At 44.0% G+C, this 27,859-nt stretch overlaps 2 protein-coding genes across 6 annotated transcripts in view; one reads left to right on the top strand and one right to left on the bottom strand.

The window, feature by feature from the left end:
* The window catches only part of b3gnt9 (UDP-GlcNAc:betaGal beta-1,3-N-acetylglucosaminyltransferase 9), a 615,230-nt gene that overhangs the window by 307,338 nt on the left and 280,033 nt on the right, over positions 1-27,859 (bottom strand). The gene's annotated exons all lie outside the window — the stretch shown is intronic.
* Positions 1-27,859, top strand: part of LOC121646922 (diacylglycerol kinase zeta-like) — a 63,044-nt gene that overhangs the window by 27,209 nt on the left and 7,976 nt on the right. The window contains exons 1-30 of one of the 5 annotated variants that reach the window (XM_041996043.1): positions 6,821-7,840; positions 10,221-10,326; positions 10,443-10,538; positions 10,656-10,733; positions 10,806-10,862; positions 10,945-11,013; positions 11,520-11,591; positions 11,696-11,812; positions 12,274-12,348; positions 12,528-12,629; positions 12,815-12,897; positions 13,825-13,885; positions 14,128-14,241; positions 14,914-15,054; positions 15,133-15,211; positions 15,382-15,437; positions 15,517-15,579; positions 15,887-15,960; positions 17,800-17,911; positions 18,160-18,359; positions 18,505-18,605; positions 19,118-19,209; positions 19,848-19,917; positions 19,992-20,032; positions 21,006-21,190; positions 23,447-23,506; positions 24,168-24,236; positions 27,077-27,111; positions 27,302-27,345; positions 27,606-27,726. In XM_041996043.1, coding sequence (XP_041851977.1) covers positions 6,849-7,840; positions 10,221-10,326; positions 10,443-10,538; positions 10,656-10,733; positions 10,806-10,862; positions 10,945-11,013; positions 11,520-11,591; positions 11,696-11,812; positions 12,274-12,348; positions 12,528-12,629; positions 12,815-12,897; positions 13,825-13,885; positions 14,128-14,241; positions 14,914-15,054; positions 15,133-15,211; positions 15,382-15,437; positions 15,517-15,579; positions 15,887-15,960; positions 17,800-17,911; positions 18,160-18,359; positions 18,505-18,605; positions 19,118-19,209; positions 19,848-19,917; positions 19,992-20,032; positions 21,006-21,190; positions 23,447-23,506; positions 24,168-24,236; positions 27,077-27,111; positions 27,302-27,345; positions 27,606-27,726 — 3,565 coding nt within the window. In that variant the 5' untranslated portion in view covers positions 6,821-6,848. Of the gene's footprint in view, positions 1-6,820; positions 7,841-10,220; positions 10,327-10,442; positions 10,539-10,655; positions 10,863-10,944; positions 11,014-11,519; positions 11,592-11,695; positions 11,813-12,273; positions 12,349-12,527; positions 12,630-12,814; positions 12,898-13,824; positions 13,886-14,127; positions 14,242-14,913; positions 15,055-15,132; positions 15,212-15,381; positions 15,438-15,516; positions 15,580-15,886; positions 15,961-17,799; positions 17,912-18,159; positions 18,360-18,504; positions 18,606-19,117; positions 19,210-19,847; positions 19,918-19,991; positions 20,033-21,005; positions 21,191-23,446; positions 23,507-24,167; positions 24,237-27,076; positions 27,112-27,298; positions 27,346-27,605; positions 27,727-27,859 lie in introns of those variants that run through there. The other 4 variants (XM_041996042.1, XM_041996040.1, XM_041996039.1 and 1 more) reach the window with 4 other exon arrangements.

The raw sequence follows: 27,859 nt of genomic DNA, 5'->3' as shown, positions 1-27,859 counted from the left end.
GTTTAACGCTTTTCTGCCTAAGGAAGTTAAACCTAAATGGCCGTCCTCAGGCAGCATGTTAGTCTGACTGTAACTGGACTTCTCTAACATGTAAATATCTTTTTTCTCCAGATATTCTTTCATGAAGATGAGCTAGCATGTGGTGAAGCTAACGTAGTGCTGAAGCTAATATGTGGTGAAGCTAACGTGGTAGTGAAGCTAACATGTGGTGAAGCTAACGTAGTGGTGAAGCTAACGTGTGGTGAAGCTAATATGTGGTGAAGCTAGCGTGGTAGTGAAGCTAACATGTGGTGAAACTAACGTAGTGCTGAAGCTAATATGTGGTGACGCTAACGTGGTAGTGAAGCTAACATGTGGTGAAGCTAACATGTGGTGGTGAATCTGGTAACTTCTGCATGTTTTCGTCTGTCTGGATTCAAACTTGAGGATTCACTGCTCTGTGCTAGTGAGTATTTAGTGACTGTGACTAGAAATAAGGATGATGTTTCAGAAATCAAAGGATAAAATGACTAAAATACAAACTCAGTTAAATTAAGTTTTTATTAATAAATTTAAAAAAAGAAATTGTCCAGTTTTCTAAACCACTTGTATCAGTTTTAATCCAGTTTAAAAATGATGGCTTCAGGTTTAGAAGATCCATTCATCTCCGTCCTCAGACGTCACCTGTTTGTCCACCTGTATGTGCACAGTTCATCAGCTGCTGTTTACTGCCTCTGCTACTATGGCAACAATCACTTCAAAATGAACAAGCGGCCTGTCCTGCATTGACTGTTTGATAGCGATGTTTGTTTTTTTGCTGCTGCAGATTAGACTGCTGAGCTGCAGGACCACACACTGGAAACAACCTGAAAAACTTAGTAAACATGCTGAAATTCACAGAAAAACACAATAAACATGGTGAAAACACGCTGAAAACATGTTAAAAACACGCCAGAAACACACTGAAAACACGATGAAAACATGCTAAAAACATGCTGAATACACACTGAAACCACGCTGAAAACATACTGAAAACACACTAAAAACACAATGAAAACACACTGAAAACACGCGAAAACATACTGAAAACACACTGAAAACAAGGTGAAAACACACTGAAAACACACTGAAAACATACTAAAAACATAATGAAAACATACTGAAAACATACTAAAAACACAATGAAAACATACTGAAAACACGCTGAAAACGTGCTAAAAAATAATGAAAACACACTGAAAACACAATATAAAACATGCTAAAAAATAATGAAAACACACTGAAAACATACTAAAAATATACTGAAAACAAAATAAAAACACACTGAAAACACAATAAAAACACACTGAAAACATGCTGAAAACACGCTGAAAACACACTAAAAACAATATAAAACGCGCTAAAAACATAATGAAAACACACTGAAAACACTTTAAAAACATACTGAAAACCCACTGAAAACACATTGAAAACACAAAAAAACACACTGAAAACAATAAAAACACACTGAAAATACACTGAAAACATACTGAAAACACACTGAAAACGCGCTGAAAACACGCTGAAAACATGTGATAACAGGCTAAAAACATGTAGAAAAGTGAAAACGCATTGAAAACATGCTGAAAACATGCTGAAAACACACTGAAAACGCACTGAAAACACGCTGAAAACACAAAAAAACACACTGAAAACAATGAAAACACACTGAAAATACACTGAAAACATACTGAAAACACACTGAAAACGCGCTGAAAACACGCTGAAAACATGTGATAACAGGCTAAAAACATGTGGAAAAGTGAAAACGCATTGAAAACCCACTGAAAACACATTGAAAACACAAAAAAACACACTGAAAACAATAAAAACACACTGAAAATACACTGAAAACATACTGAAAACACACTGAAAACGCGCTGAAAACACGCTGAAAACATGTGATAACAGGCTAAAAACATGTAGAAAAGTGAAAACGCGCTGAAAACACGCTGAAAACATGTGATAACAGGCTAAAAACATGTAGAAAAGTGAAAATGCATTGAAAACACGCTGAAAACATGCTGAAAACACACTGAAAACAAGCTAAAACCATGCTGAAAACACACTGAAAACAAGCTAAAAACATGCTGAAAACACACTGAAAACACACTAAAAGCATGCAGAAAAGAGAAAACATAGTGAAAACATGCTAAAAACATGCTAATAACACATTAAAAACACACTTAAAATGCACTGAAAACATACTGAAAACACACTGAAACGCTCTGAAAACATGCTAATAACATATTAAAACACAATTAAAACGCGCTGAAAACATACTGAAAACACACTGAAAACATGCTAAAAACATGCTGAAAACGCACAGAAAACACACTGAAAACATGCTAAAAACACTAAAAACATGCAGAAAACATGCTAAAAAAAACACTCAAAACACTCTAATTCACTGAAAATACACTGACAACACACTAAAAACATGCTGAAAACATGCTAAAAACACACTGAAAACAGACCAAAAATATGCTGAAAACGCACTTAAAGCATGCTGAAAACATACTGAAAACACACTAAAAACACACTGAAAACACACTGAAAACGCACTAAAAGCATGCAGAAAAGTGAAAACGTACTGAAAACACGCTAAAACGTGCTGAAAATGCGCTAAAAACATGCTGAAAACATACTGAAATACTCTGATAACACACTAAAAACGCAATGAAACACAATGAATACATAATGAAAACACACTGAAAACACGTTGAAAACATACTGAAAACGCTCTGAAAACATGCTAATAACACATTAAACCACACTTAAAACGTGCTGAAAATATGCTGAAAACACTAAAAACGACCTGAAAACACACTAAAAACATGCTGAAAACACACTGAAAAAACACTCAAAACACGCTAAAAACATGCTGAAAATGCACTGAAAATACACTGAAAACACACTAAAAATGTGCTGAAAACATGCTAAAAACACACTGAAAACATGCTGAAAACATACTGAAAACACACTAAAAACACACTGAGAACATACTGAAAACACACTAAAAACACACTGACAACACACTGAAAATGCACTGAAAACATACTAAAAAAATTTCTGAGAGAAACATTGAGAAAACGGTTTAAATGTTATCCACATTTGATGGCATTTCTTCAAAGATTCTCTAAAATAGATGTCAGATTAAAGTTTACAGTGTTCATTGAAGGCATCATCTGAAACATTTAATGTGTTATTGATGGATGTAAAAGTCATGCATGTATTTTTTATGGCAGGTAGGGGGACGTGTTGGCGGCTGCTCCTCAGACAGGTTACAGGTGAGCTGCAGAGTGAAAGTGAGGAGGATCTATAAATAGAACGGTTTCCCTGAAGCCTTCCTGCTGGTAATCAATTACCTGCTGTCAGTCTGCAGACAGCCGCTCACATAACGTCTTAATTGTCACCAGAGCCGACCATCCTGAAATACATCAGAGATCAGGCTAAACACACACACGGATGCATACAGGGCTGCAGACACACACACATACACACACACACACACACACACACACACAAATGGGGCTGCAGACACACACCCAGCTGCAGACACACGTGGCTGCAGACTATAGACTGCATGGATAGACTAGACGTCACCTGCAGGTTTCTAAAGAGCAAAAGCGAAGCTTGTTGGGTGTTCCCACTGTCGCCATCTTGGTAGCGTCACACTTGTCGTTAGTCCTGGAAAATCCAAAAATGGGCAAAGAGGTTGAGCTGAGAGGGGGACTGAGAAGGTGGGGGTGGATGATTGACAACCATCAAACTCCAAGCTGCCTGTAGCTAAGAGCTAACCGGCTAAAAACCTTGTTTGTGCTGCACTCTCCCTTCTTTCCGTGGATATTAGATACATGTCAATTAAAAGAACGCTCCCCTAATTATGACGAAATTCAAGATTAAATAACATCCAAACGGATAAGTCAGAAAAAAATTCACCCCCCTCACAGTTGTCATGAAGGTAAACTTGACCTATTAATTCTAAAATGGATTTTTGTACCAAGCTTTAAACATGTTTATTTTTGCTGTGAAGTTGGTCTTTTCAACATGGGAGTCTATGGGAATTTGCTCTGTTTTGGAGCCAGCCTTTAGCGGATGAAGGGGGAACTGCAATTTTTTTGTACTTCCGCTTAGGCTTCAATTTTTGCAGGCAGAGGTTGCCGCTTGCTGCAGACACACACGCAGCTGCAGACACACATGCGGCATAAACCAGGGGCATAAAGCCCCCAACAACAAAGCTCCTAGGATCTTCCCCCACCGTAATAAGGTGGTGGGTCGTTATTCATGTTATAATTTAAATACAATGCGCTGTGTACACACCACATTAAGAGTCTCCATTTCCGGTCCTCCAGGACCACAGTCCTGCAGGTTTTAGATAGTCTCCAGCTTCAATACACCTTCAATACACAAATTAAAACCTCCAGCAGATCTACCCGAGGTCTCTTCTATCACCAGGAGCGGTAGTGTGTAGCTCTGTGGGGCAAATTGTGATGGATAGCTTGTCCATTAGATGATCTATGGAAGTTTTTTCAGGCATTTCTATCCTGTTTAGGGCATTTACAATCCAGCTGTCTTCTTATCTTATGGTGAGAAATTACTGAAGAAGCCTTTTGGATGAGAACTGAAACGTCTTGTAGAACCAAACACTGAGTCCAGTTGACTTCATTTGAGCTCTTATGGTCACCTAGACCAGGATGACTGGGAATATGGACCAACATGCTGATAGTTTTGGTCTTTTATGGTTGATTTTTGTCCATTTTCCTTGTTGTTTTAATTCTGAAAATTGGAGTGGATTTTAACATCATTTTAAAGTTTTGTGTCATCATTTCACATCTTCTTGTGTTTATTTTATTTTTGTCCCTGTTTTCTGTTTTTTTATGTCTTCGAGATTGTCTTGTATTTTTTCATGTATATTTCTAACATCTTCGTGACAGGTTTCACTCCCTGTGATTTTCTGCGTAGACAGTCAGGATTGGAACAGAGACTTGATGCGTTTCGTGTCTGGGTCATTTCAATAAACCAGACTTTGGGATTTGAGGTGTTGGTCGAATGGCGTGAGCAGTCTGAAAGGTGGACTGGTCTAACAGAGACTTGCTGCACGTTGTGGATCAGTAAAGCTGTCGTCACAGTCTAATTATTGGTGTGATGTGCTTGTTTGGAGGCCCCAAAGGCAGCAGGTAGTCGTGGCTTTAATTACCGTTGTTGTCAGTGTCACAGCGGTGATGACAGCTTCCTGTTGTCATGCTGCTCCTCCTGCAGGGAGAGCCCACACTTCCTGTGACTGTTTTATAATTCATGCTTCTCTGGTCCTGGCAGGTGATACCAGGACTGAATGGCTCAGTAAAATGAGAAGGTCTTCAAACAGTCACAGAGAAAACAATCAGAGAGCTGTTTGCTGCTTCCAACGGCAGCTCTTTCTATTAACGACTGATAAAAGCTGCGTTTCCACCTGCAAACTGGATGGCAACAGAACATTTGAAGAAGAGTTGCAGTCCACTGGAAACACATTTAAAGTTAATAAAGATAATTCCAAAGGTTCTGATCAAAGTTTGCTAATCTGGCAGATGAAAACTGAGAAGGGTGTTGGTGATGATCCAGACAATTTCTGACTTTAGTTCCTCCTAAAACTTCTCTGAGTCGGGTCAAAGAACTGCTGAGTCTTCACTGAATAAATTCACTTTATTTGACTCCAGTTTTAACTCCAGTTTAATTTTAACTCCAGTTTATCTAACCAAAGAAGCAAACTCTGGTCCGGATGAAAACCGGGGGTGTCCTGGTTGGATTCTCTTTCAGTGTTAAAAGTTAAATAGAGCATCCAGTGAAGCAGAGACAGGAAGTGATGTAGATCAACATGGTCAATATCTGTCTTCCCCTGCTGCTCATACTGGACAGGTTCTGGTGAAAACTGGATCAGGTTTGAACACCAAAGAGATCAGACTGCAGAAATTAATTTTTACTCTGTTTACTTGTGGTGAATAAGACCTATCAGTCCTGGCCAATCAGTGAGTCAGATTTTCTTCTTCTTTCTTCTTGATCAGTGGTTGTTTTGTGGAATATTGCCTCCTAGTGATCAGCTGTTGTAACTGCATGACATGGTTGAAATGGTTTGGTCCGCTTGAGAAATGTTCCATGTGAAAACAGACTAAACCATACGAAGGTGTGACAATTTTCATAATTCCCGCCCAATCGAACCGAATCCTCTGGATTATCCTGGTGGTAGTGAGCCCTAACTCACCGTCTGACTGAACTCTCTTTTGTAACTCAGAATGGTCCCGTCAGCATCATCTTGTCTGGTGTTTTGTTAGTTTGAAATGCAGCAGACACAATCACAGAAAAGCTCTGAGTCGGACGGGAATAACCCAGTAACATAATGTGGGCTCTTTAACTCCTAAATTCAACTTAAACTCAAGCATGTTTTACATGTAATTGTCAGCTTGTCTAACCATAAAAGCATCAGAGGTGGTCCCATAGTGTCATGATGTCTAGAACTGTGCAAAAGTTTCAGATTGTTTAGATGTTTGAATTAAAAATCTAAAGAACGAGAATGCTGAGGAATCCTGCAGCAAATGGTCCAGTCTCCACAGAGCTCTGATCTCAGCAGGAAGATCCTGAAGTTACTGACACACAACATCTATACAACCTTCAAACTCTAAGCATATGTTCTGCTCCTTTAAAGTCAAAGTGGCTACAAATCTCACAGTGTCTCTGACTGTGTTCACTTCTCTGAAGCCTTTGCACAGTTCTGTGAATCAACTTTAGGCTTGGGTTCCTTCAGGCTAACTGATGTTTGCATCCAACAGCCACAGAGGAGCATCTCTGCGTCCGCCATGGACATGTTTTTCCGTCGTCACTTTAAGAGGAAGGAGACAGCCCTTCAGGTAGATGCAGAGTTTAACACCTGCTGTCAGCGGAGGCCCAGTGTGGCTGTCCCCACCAGCAAGGCCCGAAGGAGGTCCAGCGTCGGGCTGCCGTCCTCCACCCTGACCCAGCGCCGCCGCTCCAGTGTCCAGCTGCCACCGGGGCCTCTGAGTGTGGGCGGGGGGCGGCTGTTGAAGACGGCGCAGCACAGCAGGTGGAGGGGACATGCCCGCAGGCGCTCCAGCACCACAACCCCCAGCCTGAACCCGAGATTCGCCGTGTGCCGGAGGAAGGTGGGGAAGCTGCGGACCATCGACACACACCTGCTGGGGCCGTCCATGCTGCTGGCAAGCCTCATACAGATGGCCGAGGAGGAGGAGGACGGGGGCTTTGGGGCGGGGCTACCGACTGGAGAGCAGCAGGTGGAGGTGAGGGGTGGGGCCAGCAACGGGAGGACATTTTCACGCTCCAGCAGCCTCCACTCAGATGGAGATGACAGCAGCAACTACTCTGACAGCAGCCAATCAGAAGGCAGCCACCTGTCGGAGGCGGAGCAGCTGGCTGAGGAGGAAGAGGAGGACTTCTGGCCCCCTGCCCCAAATTTTTCCCCAGACTCCACCCCCTCCTCCTCCTCCACCATGGCGATGTTGAAGAAGCCCCCCCAGGTATTGTCTCGGCCCCTAATCCTGGTCCCCCGCTGCCTCCGCAGGAACTCCTCTCAGGTGTTTGTGGGAGACTCCACCCCCTACAGCTGCTACCGCACCTCCAGCCGGAGGAGGAGGATTTCCACCATCTCCAAAGCTGGGAGCCCCTGGCCAGGTAGAGGCCACCCGCTGCCCAGCCGGAAGAGCTCAGTCTACTACCTCAACCATCCGGCCTTTTACCGGGGCCCCGGGGCCCTCAGCCCGCTGGGAGCCGAGGGCTACGACTCCCGGCTGGAGACCCTGAGTGCCTTTCTGCTGTATGTAGACCAGCTGAGAGAATCAGTTGATTCATGTGGTAAAAAATGTCTTTAATCCTGATTAAAGTAGTCAAGTTTTACAGCAGGATCCAGTTTTCTTTTGTAGAAGCTCCTCCAACAGCAGCAGGTTCAGTCATGGTTTCCTGGGTGACATCATCAGCCTCTCTCATGGTTGTGGAGGAATTTAGCTCCACTGTTCTTTCCATCGAGGTCATCTAGGTTTGCAGCATCTGAAGATTGAACCACAGCATCTCAGACAGAATGAGATCTGGACTCTGCCTGGTCAGCACCTTGATTCTGTTGTGGAATCATCATACCTTTACCACCGTGCTGACAGATGCTATGAGGCTTTAAAGTGCCAAACACGTCCACTTTGGTCTGGTCTGTCCAGGACCTTGTTCCAGAAGTCTGGTGGTTTGTTCAGATGCAGCTAAGCCGTGCTGCCATGGTCTGTTTTCTTCTGCAACCCTTCCCAGCAAGTCATACTGGTTCAGTCTTTTCTAACTGGACTGTCATGACTGAGACCTGGAGAGTCTGAGATGAAGGTCTGGGTTTTTTTGTGGACTGAACCTGCTGGGACGTCCACTCCTGGAAAGATTTGTGAATAATCTTTTTCTTTGTAGGCTGATGGAGTCCAGATGGTCTGGAAATGACCTGGTAACCTTTTCAGACTGATGGGCAGCAGCACCTGCTTCTCTAAGATCATTCTGATGTCTTTCCTCCTGACATCGTGTTAACGCACAGCATAGATTTACTAAACTTTAACATCATGACTTCATGTATAAAATCTTGAGATGGAAGTAGGTTGTACTTCCTTTTTCTCCTGACTGTACATACAGTGGAGTCATCGTGAAGCCCCCCGGCGTCCTCGAGCCAGCCCCCTGCTGGTAGTCTGCAGCTTGTAGGAGCAAACTCTGCTTGCTGTAAATTAGTGTTGATGTGACATCCCGTGTGGAGCTGAAGCTCATTAGCAACTGAGCTGACAGCAACAAGGTCACCTCATCGACCAGTCACAGCGGCTCGTCTCTCAGTCTGACCTCTGGATGCCTCGGCAGGTGGCTCTTACTCGACCTGCAGACTTTAGCAAACATTTTGTGGCGTCCATGTGTGTGTCTCCCACATGGACATGGACCTGGACCATATCTGCTGTGGTGGACAATCAGATGAACGTCACAGCATCCAGGCTCACCACAGGAGTCAAACTTTTTCCAGATAGCAGGCACATTTGGGCTTTAACCGATCTATTTGTGGCACTTATGGCCATAAGGATTTGGCATTTAGTTCTTTTTTTTACGTATTTCAAGCAAAAATAACAAACATAAATCAGTATATTAAAAAAAAAAATCATTATAATCATAGTTTTCTCTTCCTTGCAGTTGTCACATTGATCACTTCATTCTTGTTCAGTTTTCCAAAAGAAAAAGTCTTTTTCTTTAAATGACTCTAACTACGTTGCCATATGAAAACAGAAAGACTTTCTCTCCAACACATCTGGATACAGTTGCCGTTAAATCGGATCATAATGACAACACATTCCACCGGTGTTGGACTGTAGAAATGAATCGTGCAGAGTTTGGACTTCTCTGTGGGATTGCTTCTCACACTTTGTTCAACATTGTGCCCCTTCAGAATAACCCGAAAAAAAAAAAATAGCATATTTCCAATTAAAATTTTATTTATTATTATTATTTTTATTTATTATTTTTATTATAATTATTTATTATTATTGACTAATTTTATATATATTTAATTAAATTTGATTAGCTTCGTATATGAAATATATTGAATATATTTTGTTACATACATTTCTATTTTATATTTTATTATAATTTTATTAGTGCACATATCACTGTAAAAAATGTGGTTACTACCACCCGCCTCTGCTGCTGCTGCATGCAGCTGGTTCAATCAGGGATGGAGAGTTTTTTTAACGCCCTGAGGAGGCATGTCGAGTGTTTGTTTGCGCTCAACACACATCAACACTGCTGTCTATGGTGCTGAAGGAACCACAATGGATCATCTGTGTCGTTTGGAAGATTTAAATGAATAAACACACAAAGCTGACAAATGAATGTTTTTCTTTTCCAGAAACATCAGGAACCTTATTGGAAAATTAAATGCAACCTGAAAGTGAACTCCTGTTAGGGCTCCTTCTTAAAGTATCAGTACTTCCACCCCTGTGTGTAGTAATCCTGACCCTCTGAACTGACTCACCTCATCATACAAACTAAAGTTACATCTATAAGTCAGAAAGATAGAAGAAGATATCCCCCTTTTTTGTTATTATCTCACGTGTCTCCCGAGGTGCGTTCAGCTCTGAGCTGAAATGAAACCTGAAGAGTTTTAGTTGGTTTGCTTCAGATTCGTGTCGTGTTTGCAGGAAAGCCATCGCCAAGTCAGGGCTGCAGCACAGCGCCACTCAGCCCAGCATGGCGGCGTCGGGGCAGACCGACTCTCTGCAGCTCAACAGCAGCATCGACTGGACCGTGAGTTACACGTCTCCTCCCATCATAACACTGATCCCAGTCTGACTGGGAGCAACTGGGAATGATGGTTTTTCACATGGATGGTTGGCGCTGTGAGCTGTTGCTTCTCGTTGCAGGAAAATGCCCAGTACGGGGACCACATCTGGTCTGAGGCCAGTGTCTCTGGAGACTTCTGTTACGTTGGAGAGCAGTACTGCATCGCCAAGTCTCTGGTAAATCCAGTTCTGGTTCCAGTTAAACGGTACCGTCTTTATTAGCGAGAGGACATGAGTCCTGGTTCCGATGGTTCGGTTCTGGTATGATGAAGTAAAACTGTTTTTCTTCTTCAGCAAAAGTCCGTCCCGAGGAAGAAATGTGCTGGATGTAAGATATCTGTGCACGTCATGTGCATGGAGCAGCTGGAGAAGGTAAACAAGCCCTTCCTTCTCAGATCTTCCTCCTCCTCCTCCTCCCCCCCTCACACTCTGTCTCTCCATCAGATTAACTTTAGGTGCAAGCCGTCCTTCAGGGAACCGGCGTCTCGGGCCGTCAGAGAGGTCAGTGTCCCCCCCACCCCCCGTCCCACCATTATCCTGACCTGAGGGTCTGCATGATGCTCATCGGTCTGTTGTCTTTCAGTCCAACATTGTTCGGCACCACTGGGTCCACCGGAGGCGCCAGACTGGGAAGTGTCGACAGTGTGGGAAGGTCAGCCTCCGTCCCATGCTTCATTTATCCCCAGAGGAAAAGTAGATGTCTAAATTTAATTATTAGTTTTGGATGGTTTGGTTTGTCGTCCAATCAGAAAGAAGTGTAAAGACAGGGACAAAGATCCAAATCTGCAAGTCTTGCAGCAGTTTTTTGCATTCTGGAACAGATGTTTGCAAAATAACTTTATTTATTTGTTTTTCTTTACCAATAAAAATCCTTTTTAAAACCATGCAGATCGTTTTCTGCCCATTCACAAAGGTGACATAACTTTATTTACAAATACAAGCATTCATGTACAGCTGCAAAATCTGTATGACTTCATATCGAGCCTATAAAATTCTGCTCTGACCCTGAATGATGTTGATTCTGACCCGGTTCTCCAACTCATCTCTCCAACATGGGTCCCTGACCCGGTTGTCCAACATGGTTCTACAAACCGGTTCTCCAACACGGTTCTCCAACCCGGTTCCTTGACCCGGTTCTCCAACACTGTTCTCCAACAGGGCTTCCAGCAGAAGTTTTCGTTTCACAGTAAAGAGATCGTTGCCATCAGCTGTTCGTGGTGCAAACAGGCGGTGAGTTCCTGTTTCTGTTGGAGGGAAACATGGTGGATGGAGGGCCAAGCGACTTCATATTTGTTTCTGCACCCCAGTGATGTCACTTCCTGTTTGTGTTTCAGTATCACAACAAGGTGACGTGTTTCATGCTGCAGCAGATAGAAGAATGCTGCTCTCTGGGAGCTCATGCTGCCGTCATCATCCCTCCCACCTGGATCATCAGAGTCCGTAGACCACAGGTACAGACTCAGACATATCCTCACGGTGTAAACATGTCCTCACGGTGTAAACATGTCCTCACAGTGCAAACATGTCCTCACGGTGCAGACCTGTCCTCACAGTGTAGACATGTCCTCACGGTGTAGACATGTCCTCATGGTGTAAACATATGTCCTCACGATGTAGACATGTCCTCACGGTGCAGACATGTCCTTACAGTGTAGACATGTCCACACGGTGGTAAACATGTCGTCGTGGTGCAGACATGTCCTCATGGTGTAGACATGTCTTCACGGTGTAGGCATGTCTTCACAGTACAGATATGTCCTCACGGTGTAAACATGTCCTCACGGTGGTAAACATATCCTCACGGTGTAGACATGTCCTCACGGTGCAGACATGTCCTCACAATGCAGACATGTCCTCACGGTGCAGACATGTCCTCATAGTTCTGATGTTGATGTCTTTGTATCTTCTGCAGACGTCTCTGAAGTCCAGTAAAAAGAAGAAACGAACATCTCTGAAGTGCAACAAGTCGAGTAAGAAAGGATCAGAGGTGAGAACTAGATGATGAAGGCCTGCAGTAAAACTCTCCTGAGTTCGGACAAAGTTCTGGTTCCGAATATGGTTTAATGAAGTTCTGGTTCTGATGGAAGGTTTAATAAAGTTCTGGTTCCGAGAACGGATTAGGAGAACCCGTCGGATCTGTGATGGTTCTGTTTTTGTGTCTTTTAGCTCCAAGATGGCCGCTGGAAGCCCTTCCTGGTGAAGCCCCTCCCCTCACAGCTTATGAAGCCTTTGCTGGTGTTCGTGAACCCAAAGAGCGGTGGGAACCAGGTGTGGTCCCTCTTTCCCTGCTGAAATTCCAGCTGGAATGTTGGAGCTGTGTTGCTGTTCACAATTCCTGCTGTTGGAGCTTCAGTGATGCTCGAAGCGTCCAACATGGATCTTCTGGAAGTCTCCACAGACCAATCCTCAGGTTTTCTCTCCATCCGTCTGATTTCTGCTGTTTTGTCTTTCAGGGAGCGAAAATCATCCAGTCCTTCATGTGGTACCTGAACCCTCGGCAGGTGTTCGACCTGACCAAGGGAGGACCCAGAGAGGGGTAAGACCGTCCTCCTGCATGCTGTCCTCCATGATGGGGACACTTCAGTCCTTCTGATAAGAAGACAGACTGAGATGACATCTTCTGTTTAATGTCGGAGACTAAAAGCTGGTTTATTCTCTGTGGAAGGTTCTGAATGTTCTGGTTCTCGTTTATCCAGTGGAGTTTTTCTTGTTTTATTGGACTCTTGCAGATGAGGGACATTCTGACAAACATGTATTTTTTCTGCACTTGAATGTGTCGTTATCTAGTTTAAACTTTAGTTTCCAGACTGGTTTTAGACCAGAACAACCAGTTAGATTGTTTTCTGTCCAGAATTCAAACATTTCCTAAAGGATTCAAACTCATTCCAGGATTCATTAAGGAATTCCAGCGATGTCAGCGTAGCATGTGGGTATCGAAGCATCCAAAATACCCAGGTTCCTGAGCACCTGACCCAGACCTTCTTTGACTGAGCGGCCTCTGTCTATCTGTTTTGATAGTCCTCATGAAATGAGGTAGTTAGGCACCAAAGTGTAACTCCACCCCCTACTTTCTCCATAACAACACCCACTGCCAAATTTTGAAAAATGCCTAAAACTGCAAGGAGATGTGGGGGGATCAGGGGGTGGAGAGTGGGCAGATCAGAATATACAAGCAGGAATGATTGACAGACAGCAGCAACACGAGATTCACAAAGCAGCTACGGCACAGAGCAAGGTGGTCCTGAAACGTATCAGTCTGAGCCGTTAGCCCTGTTACGCTGGTATTTTACCTTTTTACTGGCCCAACCTGGTTTCACCCTGTAGGGGGTGTTAGGAGCCATTTTAACCCACAAAATCATGTTTTTTAAAGAAATTAAAAAATTACTCATTTTATCAACATGTGGTTTTCATCACAATTAAGTAAGACTGTGTTGTGACTGCTGTTCTGCTTCATCCCCTACAGACTGGAGTTGTACGCCAAAGTGCCCAATCTGAGGATCTTGGCCTGTGGAGGAGACGGCACGGTGAGTCCAGGGTCCATGGAGAACTTCGGTTCAATAATCAATAACTGTTACTGGCACCGGTTCTGGTTTGGACATGGGCTCCAGTTCTAGCTGGGGTCCTATCTCCAGTTCCTCCAGTATGAAGACTTTCTCTCCTCATAAACCTGAACATCTTGGCTCAGACAGGATTATGTTTTATTTAATATTGATTAACGGTCAACCTGATGTAGTTTTTGGCTCATTCTGTCCCCGTTTGCTTTCAGGTGGGCTGGATCCTGTCGGTGTTGGACCAGCTGAAGCTCCGCCCCCAGCCTCCTGTGGCCATTCTTCCTCTGGGGACTGGCAACGACCTTGCGAGGACTCTGAACTGGGGCGGGGTGAGTCCTGCTAGCGTACCTTCAGCTCCACAATGTATTAGTTCTGGAACGTGTTCAGGTGTGGTGGGTTCTGGTCAAACTGGACCCACAAACATCACCTCTAACCCGCCATCCATCCATCCATCATCGATCTATCCATCTTGTCTGTCTTTCTCAGCAGCTTTTTGTTTTTCTCAATGCAATTTGAGAGATGTATGAAGTAAACAATTTTCATTAAAATAGATTTATTTAAATAAAAAAGAACACATAAAAATAGATATTTTAAATATAAAAATAACTGAACAGTTACAGTTTATAAATATAAATTTTATAAATATATGAATTACATTTGAATAGATCAGTTTAGTTTTTTTTCTTTTTTTCTTTATATTTTTATTTGCACATTATCGAATTTATTCATTTGTTCTTCACTGATTTCATTAATAATTATTTACACATTTATTTATTTTCCTGTTTCTCCATAGAATTGCTTTTAAAGCAGTTCAAACTGGTAAAAAAAGTTTCCCAGTTGCCACTGGGAGCTGTTTTTTCTCACAATGTTGAACATCTGCGTTCATCTTAGAAATGCCTGCTGCTCATCTGTTTGAATAAAAAAAGTTATGTAAAGGAGAGCAGCTCAGGTTTGAGTCCCGTCAGTCTGATCTGTGGATCTCCGCTGTCCCCCCGTCTCAGGGCTACACTGACGAACCCATAACAAAGATCCTGTCCCACGTGGAGGACGGGAACATTGTCCAGCTGGACCGATGGAATGTGAATGTGGAGGCGAACCCCGAGGCCCGGCCCGAGGAGAGGGACGAACACCAGACCGATAAGGTGTCTTTCTCCTCCACGGAACTAGCAGGCACTTCCTCTTTTCCACCTCTCTGATGGTTTCCTGCTTCTTCTCCTCAGCTTCCCATCGACGTCTTCAACAACTACTTCAGTCTGGGCTTCGATGCGCACGTCACGCTGGGCTTCCATGAATCCAGAGGTAAGTTCCCAGATTCCAGGATCAGAAAGTCCAATGAAGATGTCTGATGGATCAGAATCTAGTGGTCCACCTCCTCAGGTCAAGGTGTTGACCTGGACCTGGACAAAGAACCTGAGGAGCAAACCGGGTTGAGTTTAACTGCAGCTGGAATCTCTTGTTTTGTCTTTCAGAAGCAAACCCAGAGAAGTTCAACAGTCGCTTCAGGAACAAGATGTTCTACGCAGGGGTAGGTGTCCTCATCCGTCTGCTGATGCTGCAGCTCGGGATGTGTCACTGATGTCCGTGCATGTGTGTGTGTGTTTCAGACGGCATTCTCAGACTTTCTGAGTGGGAGCTCCAAAGATCTTGCCAAGCACATCAAAGTGGTGGTGAGTGACACACACCAGCATCCACACACCAGCACACACACCAACACACACACCAACATCCACACACCAGCACAACACATCAGCACACACACCAGCATCCACACCATCACACACATCAGCATCCACACCAGCATCTACACACTAGTACACACACCAGCATCCACACCATCACACACATCAGCATCCACACCAGCATCTACACACTAGTACACACACCAGTCACACCACACACAAATCAGTCTCATGAACAAACCTGACCCTGTTTGTGTCTCCTCCTTCTCCATCTCCTCTTCCTCCTCCTCCTCAGTGTGACGGCACAGACCTGACAGCCAAAGTCCAGGAGATGAAGCTACAGTGTCTTCTCTTCCTCAACATTCCCAGGTACGCTGCTGAAAAAGTAATCTATTACTTGTCTGAAGTAGAAGTTCTGGAGTTCTTGTAGAAAAAACTGAAACGTTTTGTATGAAGAAAAAACTGGTCCAGGCGATGACACGCAATCAGGTTCAGTTTAAGATAAGTTAAACTATTTTGGGAAATTTTTGACACTGGTTGCTCGTGTACGTCATAAAACGTTCACACACTAAATACATATAATAATGTAAGAAAATACAGTTGCTAAAATCCATAAATAAATAGGTTTAAAAAATGTTACTGAGGTAAAACTTAATAATAATCCTTCATAATCAGTCTGGCTTAGTGTATCTCAGTCATGAGAAGCTCCTTTGCTGCTATTACCCTGGCTGATGACCTCACACCCTCTACAAACTCCACAAACTCAGCTCCGGCGCCACACCCCAGCCTACCTTTCTAATTGTTTTATTCAGCCGGTGCTGGTTCCTCCCGTCGGTACAGCCCTCCCAGCAGACCACAGCATACAGGAGCAAGCTGGCAACCATTGACTGATAAAACATCTGTAGCAGCCTGCTGCACATGTTGAAGGAAGCTAGCATCTGCAGGATGTAAAGCCTCCTACACTTTCTGTAGAGGTGTTAGAGACCAGTCCAGTTTATTGTCCAAGATGAGACCCAGATATTTGTAGGATGTGACTGTCTCTTTAGCCACACCCCTAAAACAGACCAGTTCTGGAGAAGAATGCCCTTTGCAGAAGTCTTGGACCAATTCTTTAGTTTTTGAGGTTTTGAGCTGTAGCTGGTTCCTCCCACACCACTCTGTGAAGACCCTCACCATGGGACTCCTGTACTGCTGATCAGGTGCTGGATGTAATGTCACCTAACCTCACAAACTAGGGTCAGTTGTCTAGGAGTTGTCAACTGTCAGTCTCCCTCATCCAGGCAGGAAAGAGTCCGGTGTAGCAGACACAGGACAGCATCCTCCACCTCCACCCCCATCTTCTCCCTTTACGCAAACTGAAGTGGGTCATGTACCCGCTGTATATGCTGTAGTCACTGTACATGCTGTACCTGCTGTACTTGCTGTACCAGCTATATCTGCTGTACATGCTGTACCTGCTGTACCAACTGTACCAGCTGTTCCCGCTGCTCCAGCTGTACCAGCTGTACCCGCTGTACAATGGTATCATACCCGCTGTACCAACTATACCAACTGTACCTGCTCTATCAGCTGTACCAGCTCAACATACTGTACTCGCTATACCAGCTGCACCTGCTGTACCTGCTGTACCATCTGTACCCGTTGTACCAACTGTACCCATTGTACCAACTGTACCAACTGTACCTGCTGTACCCGCTGTAACTGCTCTACCAGCTGTACCAGCTGTACCAGCTCTACATGCCGTACTCACTATACCAGCTGTACCTGCTCTACTTACTGTACCAACTGTATCTGCTGTACATGCTGTACTCGCTGTACCTGCTGTACCAACTGTACCCACTGTATCTGCTCTACCAGCTGTACCAGCTGGACCACCTGTAACTGTTGCCTCAGAAGTTGCAGGACTATTCTCTCCAAAGATTTTATGACTTGTAACTTAAGGGCAACTGGACGAAAGTCATTTAGTTGTCTGGATTGTCAGTTCTTGGAGACAGGAATAATATATGATGTTTTCCAGAGAGCAGGGGCCCTCCCCAGACCCATGTTTTTGTTAGAGACTACATGCCCTTAGCAGCCTGGGGTTCACCCCATCCAGGCCAGCTGCCTTCTTCACATTTAGCCTCTTTAGTACTCTGTTCACCTTTGTTCAGTTAGGGCACATCGGTCCACATAAAAACACTTCAGACCATTATCTGTGTTCTGGTCCAGGTACTGTGCCGGTACCACACCGTGGGGTCACCCCAGCGAGCATCAAGATTTTGAGCCTCAGCGTCATGATGACGGCTGCATCGAGGTCATCGGATTCACCATGACTTCTCTGGTGAGCACTTCAGACCACTTTAGACCACATTAGAGCACCTCACACCACATCATGCCACGTCAGACCATGTCAGATCACACTGTACCATGTCAGACCACATCAGACCACCTCAGACCTCGTCATACTATGTCAGACCACATTAGACCACCTCAGACCACCTCAGACCCCATCAGGCAACATCCAATCAAATCAGACCTCATGGTCAACAGTAGGCTCCGCCCCCAGCTGATGTCTCCTGTTGTGTCCAGGCCACGCTGCAGGTGGGAGGCCACGGCGAGCGTCTCCATCAGTGTAAGGAGGTGACCCTGACCACCTACAAGTCCATCCCCATGCAGGTAGACGGGGAGCCCTGCAAGCTGGCTCCGTCCATCATCCGGATCAATCTGAGGAACCAGGCCAACATGGTCCAGAAGGCCAAGAGGAGGATCTCCATGCCCCACCTCAACGAGTAAGAGTCGCCATGACGACAGTGTGCTGGTGCCTTTAGGGCTCGGTTCTGGGTTCGGTGGTTCTGGATGTAACTTCAGACGTGTGTGTGTGTTTTCCTCTTTAGGTTAGTGTGTAAATGTAAGTGTGTGTGTGTTTGTGCACAGCCAGCAGCCAGTTCCGGAGAAGCTACAGATTCGGGTGAACCGGATCAGCATGGCAGCCTATGAAGCCCTGCATTATGACAAGGACCAGCTGAAGGAGGCCTGTGAGTTTTAACTGGATCCGGATCAGGTAGACCCTCAGAGAACCGGACCAGTCCGGCCGTCTGGTGTCTCTGAGCTGAGCAGGGAAATGGAATGTGCCCCACCATCCTGCAGGGTTCAAACCAGCGGTGTTACACTCATCTAGTCCAGAAGCCTCAGAGATCTGGTCCCCAGCAGACCGGACCAGAAAAATAACATGATAACATCTCAATGATAAAAGCCCTGGATAGACATTAGAGATTACAGTTACTTTTATTAGATTATAGTTATTTTTATTACAATTTTACAGTTAATATCTTTTATTATATCCATTTTTCCTAAATTTCTGGGCTGGTTTTGAGCCCAGGCCATATGTTTGACAACCCTGCTTTAAATGATCTGGTTCCTAAAATCCTGTTAATGTTTTTATTTCCTTAAACCCGGACATGTTAGGTGTCACAGAAAGCTCTGGTTCTATGTTGGATCAAAGCAGACCTGGTCTCTGAGTGTTTGCTTAATGCTGATGTTTCTACAGCAACGCCGCTGGGAGTCATCACTGTTCCTGGAGACAGCGACCTGGAGACATGCCGCCTGCACATTGAGCGTCTGCAGGACAACCTGGACCAGGTGCAGCACACACACCTGCACACCCACGGTCGTTTCCATTCAGTCTGAGGAGAGGAATTCCCTGCAGGGATCGTTTAACACAGATTAACCAGCCAAGACTTCCAATCATGACTTCTCTGGAGTTATCAACACTCATAAAGCTTTTTATTTATTTTTATTTATTTATTTAGCCGTTAAAATTCAATAAGTCCTCATAAAGGCTGAAAAATTACAGAAATAAGCACCTACTGTTTGTATCTTACAGCTTAGATCCTAAAATTCGTAAAACCAGATTAAAAGTGTATTTTAGTTCAAACGTTAATGTTGTGCTGACATCTGTATTCATGGATCACAGAGAGCAATATATATATGTAATCGTTTCCGTTGTTACAGGATTTTATGTGACAGAATAACATTATGAGAGTCAAATTTGGATTGGGTTCTGATCACATTTGCTCAAGACTTTGGCATCGTGGTGGGGCCAGAGGTTTGGTGGTGTCAGACTTCCTATAATGGGGTTTCTCAGGGCTCTGTTCTTGGTCCATCACCGGATCCTTCAGTCCACCACTTTTCTGCCTTTTTGAAAGCTGTAACAGGAATGAGACCCATCACAACCAGAACCAGAACCAGTTCTCAGGCTTCTTTCTGTGTTCCTGCAGGAAAGTGACGACATGAAAGACGAGAACCTCTCATCTCAAAAACTCTCCATGAAGTGGTGTTTCCTCGACTGTAAGTCCAAACCATCGCACAGCACCTCACCAGTCCAGATCCCGTCAAAACCCTGACCTGGTCTCTGTTTTCAGGTACGACTGCAGATCGCTTTTACAGGATCGACCGTGCTCAGGTACGACTACGAGTCCGAGGTTCAGACCCGAAACAGAAACCCAGACAGCATTTAGTTTCTTCCTCTGATCTGATGGGTTTTTATTGGGGTTTCAGTCCAGGTGGAGCTCCTCCAGAATCCTCTGATCTGATCATCGTTTCTGCAGATTTACATATTTTATCTGGTAAACATCTTTGTGTGTCGCCATCAGAGAGGTTTTCATTGTTAGAGCCATCATCTCCATCTTCCGTTTCGATTCTGAAGACGCCTCAAGGCCAAAATCTGCTCAACAAAATGGTTTAAATTCACTTTAGTGTCATTGTGTTGGGAAATAATCCCTCAGGAAATCAGACAAACCTGGTTTCAGACCATCAGTCATGGGAAGTTCAGCCTTTTTATTTAGCATCACTCACAGCTTCTACTTTACCCTCATTTAGGAGTTATGAATGGTTTATATTTTGGTTAGCAGTTTTTTTTCATAAATACCTTGTTATGGTTCCTTTTTGTTAAAAAAAAACTTACTATTAAATGTTTCTTTTAAACCTTTAAAAGGAACTAAAGTCATAACCACAACAAACAAAAATCAATCTATGAACCTACAACATTTTAAATTCTTCTGAAGTTTTTTTTAAAATATGTTAATGACATATTAACTATGTCATTAACAATATTTATATCTACATTTTCACATGTCGGAAAAGGATAAACTTATATCGCCCTACCCCGTTTCTACAGTACACTATAACCTCCATCGATGTCACACAGTTCAAATCTCCTACTTCACAACAGAAGTGAACTGCATAACTACGGTCCTGGTCTGGTTCCTCAGGAATCTGCTGGTTTTTCACTCCACAAAACACCCTTTAAAAACATTTTATAAATGGGTTTTAAAAACATTTTCCTTGTTCAGATTCAGATTTCTGAACAGGACGAAACACTCGAGTTTCTTGTGGTTGAAACATTTTCATCTGATGTGTGACGAACTTTCTCCCAGGAACACCTGAACTACGTGACGGAGATCTCCCAGGAGGAGCTCTACATCCTGGACCCGGAGCTGGTCATCAAGGAGACGGTGGGTACCTCCCCCAGCATGCCTGACCTGGTGGATTCAGAGGAGCCGCAGAGACAGTTTGCCTTCCCGGGCTCCTCATCTTCCCCCTCCTCCTCCACCACACCCAGGTGAGCCTCAGCAGGTGAACGTGAGAAGATGAAACACTCAAATGAGGAAAAATTATTATATAGAATTAAATTTTCCTTGCAGTCTGATGGAGTTTAGTCTTTTAAACTTTTGCATGTGTTGATCTCTTTTCTTGGTCACCAGTATTTGTTGACATGGTGACACAACCCAGAGATGCTGATCTCAGTGTTGTCTCAGTAATCAGTTGATCCTGATTCGTTGTGCAGAACCCCTATTGATTGAATTTTCTGGGAATTTAAAACTTATAACAGAAAAATTAAAGTAAAGGAAATCAACCCGACTTCCATCCAGCCATTTTCTGCTGCTTTATCCAGGTCGGGTCACGGGGGCAGTGTCCTAAACAATAAGACTTCCCGCTCCCCAGTCGGTAAATCCAGACCTTCTTTCAGCTCAGCTCCTTCTTCATCACGACAGACTGATACAGAGTCCGCATCACTGCAGAAGCTGCACTGATCCTCCTCTCAGCCTCCATCCTTTCCTCACTCCTGAGCAACACCACAAGATTGAACTCCTTCACTCGGGTCAGGACCTCATCCCTAACCCGGAGAGGACACTCCACCTTTTTCTGCCTGAAGACCATGGTCTCGGATTTGGAGGTCCTGATTGTCACCCCAGTCGCTTCACACTCGGCTGCGAATCACTCCAGTGTGATCTGAAGATCACAGCCTGATGAAGCCAACAGAATCACATCATCCGCAAAGAGCAGAGACCCAATCCTGAGGCCACCAAACCGGATCCCCTCAACACCTGGGCTGAGCCTAGAAATTCTGTCCATAAAAGTTATGAACAGAATTGTGACAAAGGTCAGCACTGGCATAGTCCAATCCTCACTGGAAACTAATCTGAATTACTGCCGGCAATGTGGACCAAGCTCTGGCACCGGTCGTACAGGGACCGGACAGCTCGTACAAGGGGGTCCAGCACTCCATACTCCCGTACCCCCACAAGAACCCCCGAGGGACACGGTTGAACACCTTCCACTAGTCCACAAAGCACATGTAGACTGGTTGGGTGAACTCCCATGCCCCCTCCAAGACCCTGAAGTGGGTGTAGAGCAGGTTTACTGTTCCACGACCGGGATGAAAACCATACTGCTCCTCTTCAATCCTCAGAGCTCCTCCTCAATCCTCAATCCTCAAAGTATATTCAGGGGTCCTCTAGGACCCCTGAATATACTTTACCAGGGCGGCTTAGGAGTGCGATCCCCCTGTAGCTGGCCACACCCTCTGGTCCCCCTTTTTTAAAAAGGAGACCACCATCCCAGTCTGCCATTCCAAGGGAACTGTCCCCGATGTTCATACGATGCTGCAGAGGTGTTTCAGCCAAGACAGCCCTACAGTATCCAGAGCATTAAGGAACTCTTGGCTGACTTCATCCACCCCTACAGCGACCACAGTATGTGACCTCGATATGTACCAACCCCTCATTCCCCAGGCTCTGCCTCCTCATTGTGTTGTTGGGATTGAGGAGGTTTTCGAAGTCTTCTTTCCACCGACCCACAACATCCCTAGTCGAGGTCAGCAGCCCCCCATCCCCACTGTGAGCTGTGTTGATGGAGTACTGCTTCCCCTACTGAGCCACCGGATGGTGGACCAGAATCTCCTCAAAGCCGTCAGAAAGTCTTCTGTGTGGCCTCTCCAGACTCCTCCAATGCCTGAGTTTTTGCCTCAGTGCTGCCGAAGCCGCATCCTGCTTAGCCTGCTGGTACTTATTGACTCAATCCGACTTCTACACTTTAAATCTTTCCCTGAAAGGCTGTGTCGCAGTAGAAGATGGAGCATCATCAGACAGAGCAAACTCAGTCGGTCCTGATGAGAATTTACTGATAGCAGAATAATTCCAACTTTCCAAAGTTCAGTGAATGCAGCACGATATATATTATGTGTAGCGATGAAGGTGATGCTGTGATGTAACTGAACCCTGCACACCTGAAGTTGGAGTCCTGAGTGGCTCCCGCTGGAGTAAAGGGGTCTTCATGACAATTGCCTTGGAGACGGGGTGAATGTGATGGATCTAGGGGTTGTCACCTGTAGTCATCAGAAATTAAAATGAGCTTCTGCTGCTGTTTGAAGTGTTGTTTCCATGGCAATGCTGATCTGAGCATCTGTGATGGTCCAGTTTCTGGGTCACTGGGTCGCCTGTTAAAGGACCCTCGCCTCTTGATCACCGACCACTCAATAGATCGATCACAGAGGAAGTGTCACGTTGCTAAGGAATAACCTTTCTGTGTGTTTTAGGAAGAGGATTTCCAGCGACAGTTCGGTGGACGCGTCCACCCAGAAGACGACTCTCTGCAGGTAAACTCACCTTAGGATTCAGGCCCAGAACTCAGATCCAATTTCTGACAAACTGAAACTTCTCTCATTGATCACATACAAATATGAATTCATCTGATAATCTGACTGTCAAATAATTTATTTTTTCATTTATAACAACCAAGCTACTGATGCTGATCCTACAACAAATAAAAATCTTTACTAAAAAATTACTTTTTACTAAACAGGAAATAATTATTGAAAATAAGGATTTTTCTGTCTCTGTTTTAACTGCCTGGTTCACTTTTACAGAATCCAAATCAAAAGATTAAATTGAAAAAAAAAAAAAACGATAATAAAGACAAACTGATGCAAAGGAACTGAGAGCTAAAGGAGAACAGGCCTAGACCAGGTTCCAACCAGGTCCAGACCAGATCTAGACCAGGATCCCGACCAGGCCCATACCAGATCTAGATCAAGTCCAGACAAGGTGCAATAAAAAAAACAGTGAGGACATCTGTGAATAAAATTAGAGGAGAATTTAAAATAATCTGAATTCACAGATTTATCAGAATAATTCAACTGAATCAAAAAAAGGTTAATTTGTCCCTGCGGTGGCGGCCATGTTTGTCCTGTTGTTTTATGTCCCATGATGTCAGACTGCTGAGGTCATCTGTCCATCTGTGTCTGTGTCTGTCTGAAGGAGAGGAGCAAAGATTATTGATGTCCATCGCTCCAACACCACTGTGGCTGATTTCAAACCCAGCATTAGGTAGGACTCGTCTCTGAGCTGCTGTCTCTCATCTCTGCTTCTCTTCATCACTTTGTCTCCTTCCAGCTTCCAACAGTTGCTCCACCTCCTTCTTCTTCTTCTCTGTACAAAGTTTTTCCAGTTGAAACTTTCAGAGGGATCAGCAGTACATGGACTCCTGGATCAGAATGTAAACAAGTTTCAGGTCTGAATCTGTACTTGAGACCAGGTTGATTTGGATTTTTGATTTCCATGACAACAGAAGTTCAGCTGCATCACATGACTTGCCCACCAGATGTCCAATCACATCCAGTAATGAAGGCACTGTAGATGTCCATCACAGAGTCCTGGTCCAGAATCCTGGTCGACAGTCCTGATCCAGAGATCGTGGTCCAGAGTCTTTGTCCAGATTCCTGGTCCAGATTCCTCATCCAGAGTCCCATACCAGAGACCCTGATCAAGAGATCCTGGTCCAGTGATCCTGATCTAGAATCCTGGGCCACAGTCCTGATTCAGTCCTAATCTAGAGTCCTGGTCCAGAGTCCAGAGAGCCAATTTTAGGTCTCTGGACTAAAATCGGTTTAAAATATTGAGATGGAAAATTTTCCCAAATGGACAAAAAATGTCCGTAATGATGCACAAGGATCAGTATTTATCTACTGGTCTGTATCTGGATGTGTATCTACTTTTCATTAAAAAACAAAACAGCAAACATTAAATAAAGTAAATAAATAAAAATGAAGATCACCATGGAAACAAATAGAGTGGAACAGTTTGGGTGCAGCTGGTACGACTAATCATTTCTATCAATCATAATCAATATATTAGTTTATTATTACTTCTGTCTGTTAACCTGGTTCATATGATAACAGATGGCTGGCGTGTTACATGTAAATGTTGTGTTCAAATGTTGTTGGATAATAATATTCTGGTGCTGGAGTACTGACTTTTACAGAGTGTCATTGAACATGTCAGAAGCTCAGCTATCACAAACCTGTCAATCAAAGCAGTGAAGGACGTGTGGAAAGCATACCAGTTCTAGTCCAGTCTGGGTACCGGGGCAGTTCAAGTCCAGCCCTTGTACCGAACCAATCCTGGTACTGGAGTAGGTCCTGGGACTGGGGTAGGTCCTGGACCAGTTCTAGAGGATTTTAACTCAGAATCTGAATCCTTTGGGTAGAAAAAAGTCGACACGTAACAGACGACTTAGCAGAGAACCGGTTTAAACTGGATCTCTTTGGTATCAGTCTCGGGGATCTGTTGGACTCTTAATGTCCACCTTGGACAGGTATCAGACTGAAGGAGACGGATCAGAGTTCTGGCCTTCAGGACTAGCAGTTTTGGCTACAGGAAGGAAAAACCCAGTTTTTTCAAGTTCTACTGATTTTTGTTTTATTTTTCTTAACATGTTTTCTTCCAGACCGCTGTGGAGGAAATGTTAAAAATAAACATTTAGTGTGTTTATTTCATGGAACTGTGTCTGCGCTCCCAGATCTGTTCTAAAAGTTGGTTTTTCCACAGGAAGTGGGCACCGTGGTGGCTGTCTGTCACCGTCAGCTTCGGTATCATGTTAAAGCTCATGTTAAAGCTCTAGATCTGCAGAACGATGTGATCTCCACTGAACTTTACATTTACCCTCCTATGAGCAACTAACCCTGATAGTTTTATGCTAGGCGAGTTTGGGAGTTGGACTTTGGTCATGTGACACGCTCTGTTGACTTCCTGTTAAGCTTTTCGTGGGAAAAAGAGAAATGTGGAAAGAAATGTCAGAAAAGACGACAATAACATTCACTTGTAGGAAGCGACGGGACGAGAAACACATATCAGCTGGTGAAATATCTATGCTGTCAATCAAAGCAGGAGCCTTATGACTCACCAGCTCAACCCCACCAGGGAGGGACAGGACTCTGAGGTTCATTAATACAATGGTGGCTTTGTAGCAGGTTTCTTCTGAAGTCTAAAGTGGATCTTTACAGAATAACTTATGTGTTAGACATGTTGTGTATAGTTTTTATTAATCTGATGTCTACCAATAGTTTTTAGAACAAAACTGTTCATTCTCTCAGGAGGCGTGCCAGTAGGAAACGTGTTAATATCTGACTGCGTTGCTGAGTCCAGACAAGGCTGCTACACATGCTGTTGTCTGTCAGCTTTGGTGTTCTCATGAATCTGATTAGAGCTGAAAAAAAATTACTTTCCGAAGTTTAAAGGCCATTTTCTCAAAAGTCATTTTTGCTCAAACTCTGGGTCAAAAATCTCCCCTTTAGCAGCCTAACAGACACCAAACTTTCCAGTCCTGTCTGTGTTTATTAAGTTTTACAAAAAGGATTTCTAGAACAATTTATCCCAAAAACATGCAAAAAAGAGGTTTTTCTAGTTATTGGCAGTATTTTCTTAATTATGAAGCGATAAATAGAGATATCCAAAATCACCGTTGTAAAAACGTTTGACTATAATATGTCAACAAAATGCAAAAAGAACTTTGAATCAGACTTAATCCAATGTTGTGATTTTTTTCCTAGAAATATATGAAAATTAGTCCTTTTTTGGCTATATTATACCTGATTAGCATATTTAAACATACAATTGTAGAAACCTGAAATACATAAAATAATAGTCTTAATGTGAGGAATAAACCAGGAAAGTTTCATGGTGATGCCAGTTAGTTATAAATGTTACCTTGTAGTGTCTCAACTTAAAGAAATTAAACGTTTCTTAGGGGGTTCAGACTGAAATATCTGGTAAAACTGATGTTTCCATCAAAGTTTCCAAAATTCCTCCAGATTAAAGAGAGAGATTTCTGTGATAATCTTCTTCCTATTTTATAATTCTTCTTTTTATTCTCTATTTCTTTCTGGCAGACCTTCCACTGCTACCTCACAGGACCCTGAGAAAGGTAAGACGTTTTTCAGAAACCCAAACCTGAACTCTGCAGCTGTTTGTCCAGCAGGGGGAGCTGAGGAGCCAGAAACCTGCAGGTTTCATGTTTCCTTCTCCATCACTGAGGAAGCATACTCCAGACTCCACACGTGTCCTTTAAATGGATTTAAGGCATCTTCATCATCTTCTCTCTTCTTCCTCAGCAGATGCAGAGCTCATCAGCTGCATCAGGGATGAGAACCTGAGCAGGGTGAGTCCACCAGTTTTCTTCAGAATTTTATGAACTTATGAGGTTTTTTTACAGAATAAAATCAGTTTTTGGACTTTTCTGACCCATTGTCCCAGAGGAGCAGCTCATGTTCTGTTTCTGTCAATATCGAACCTCTGCACCTCGATGGAGTGTGATCCTGAAATGAATCTAGATCTTCCAGATCTGTCCCCATAGTGACTATTTTGTCCCTCTGGATGCTTCCATCTGGTCAGCAGTGGTTTCTTCTTCTTGTGTTGCAGCTGACGGAGCTCCACCAGCAGGGGGCGGACATCCTGCTGCAGGACGCAGACGGCTGCACGCTGCTGCATCACGCCGTGGACGTCGGCAGCAAAGACATCGTCAAGTACCTCATCGACAACGGTGAGTCCGACTGAGCCGTGAAGGCTGGAGGACACAGAGGACACAGTGGTCGAACTGGACTCAAACCAGTACCATCAGATCCTCACACTCACTGGACATGTCTCCATGATGGACATGTCTCCAGGTTGGACAT

Source organism: Melanotaenia boesemani, chromosome 10 (genome assembly GCF_017639745.1).
Source record: "Melanotaenia boesemani isolate fMelBoe1 chromosome 10, fMelBoe1.pri, whole genome shotgun sequence".
NCBI lineage: Eukaryota > Metazoa > Chordata > Actinopteri > Atheriniformes > Melanotaeniidae > Melanotaenia > Melanotaenia boesemani.
The sequence above is the reverse complement of the archived record's forward strand: the minus strand, read 5'-3'. Positions and strand labels throughout refer to the sequence as shown.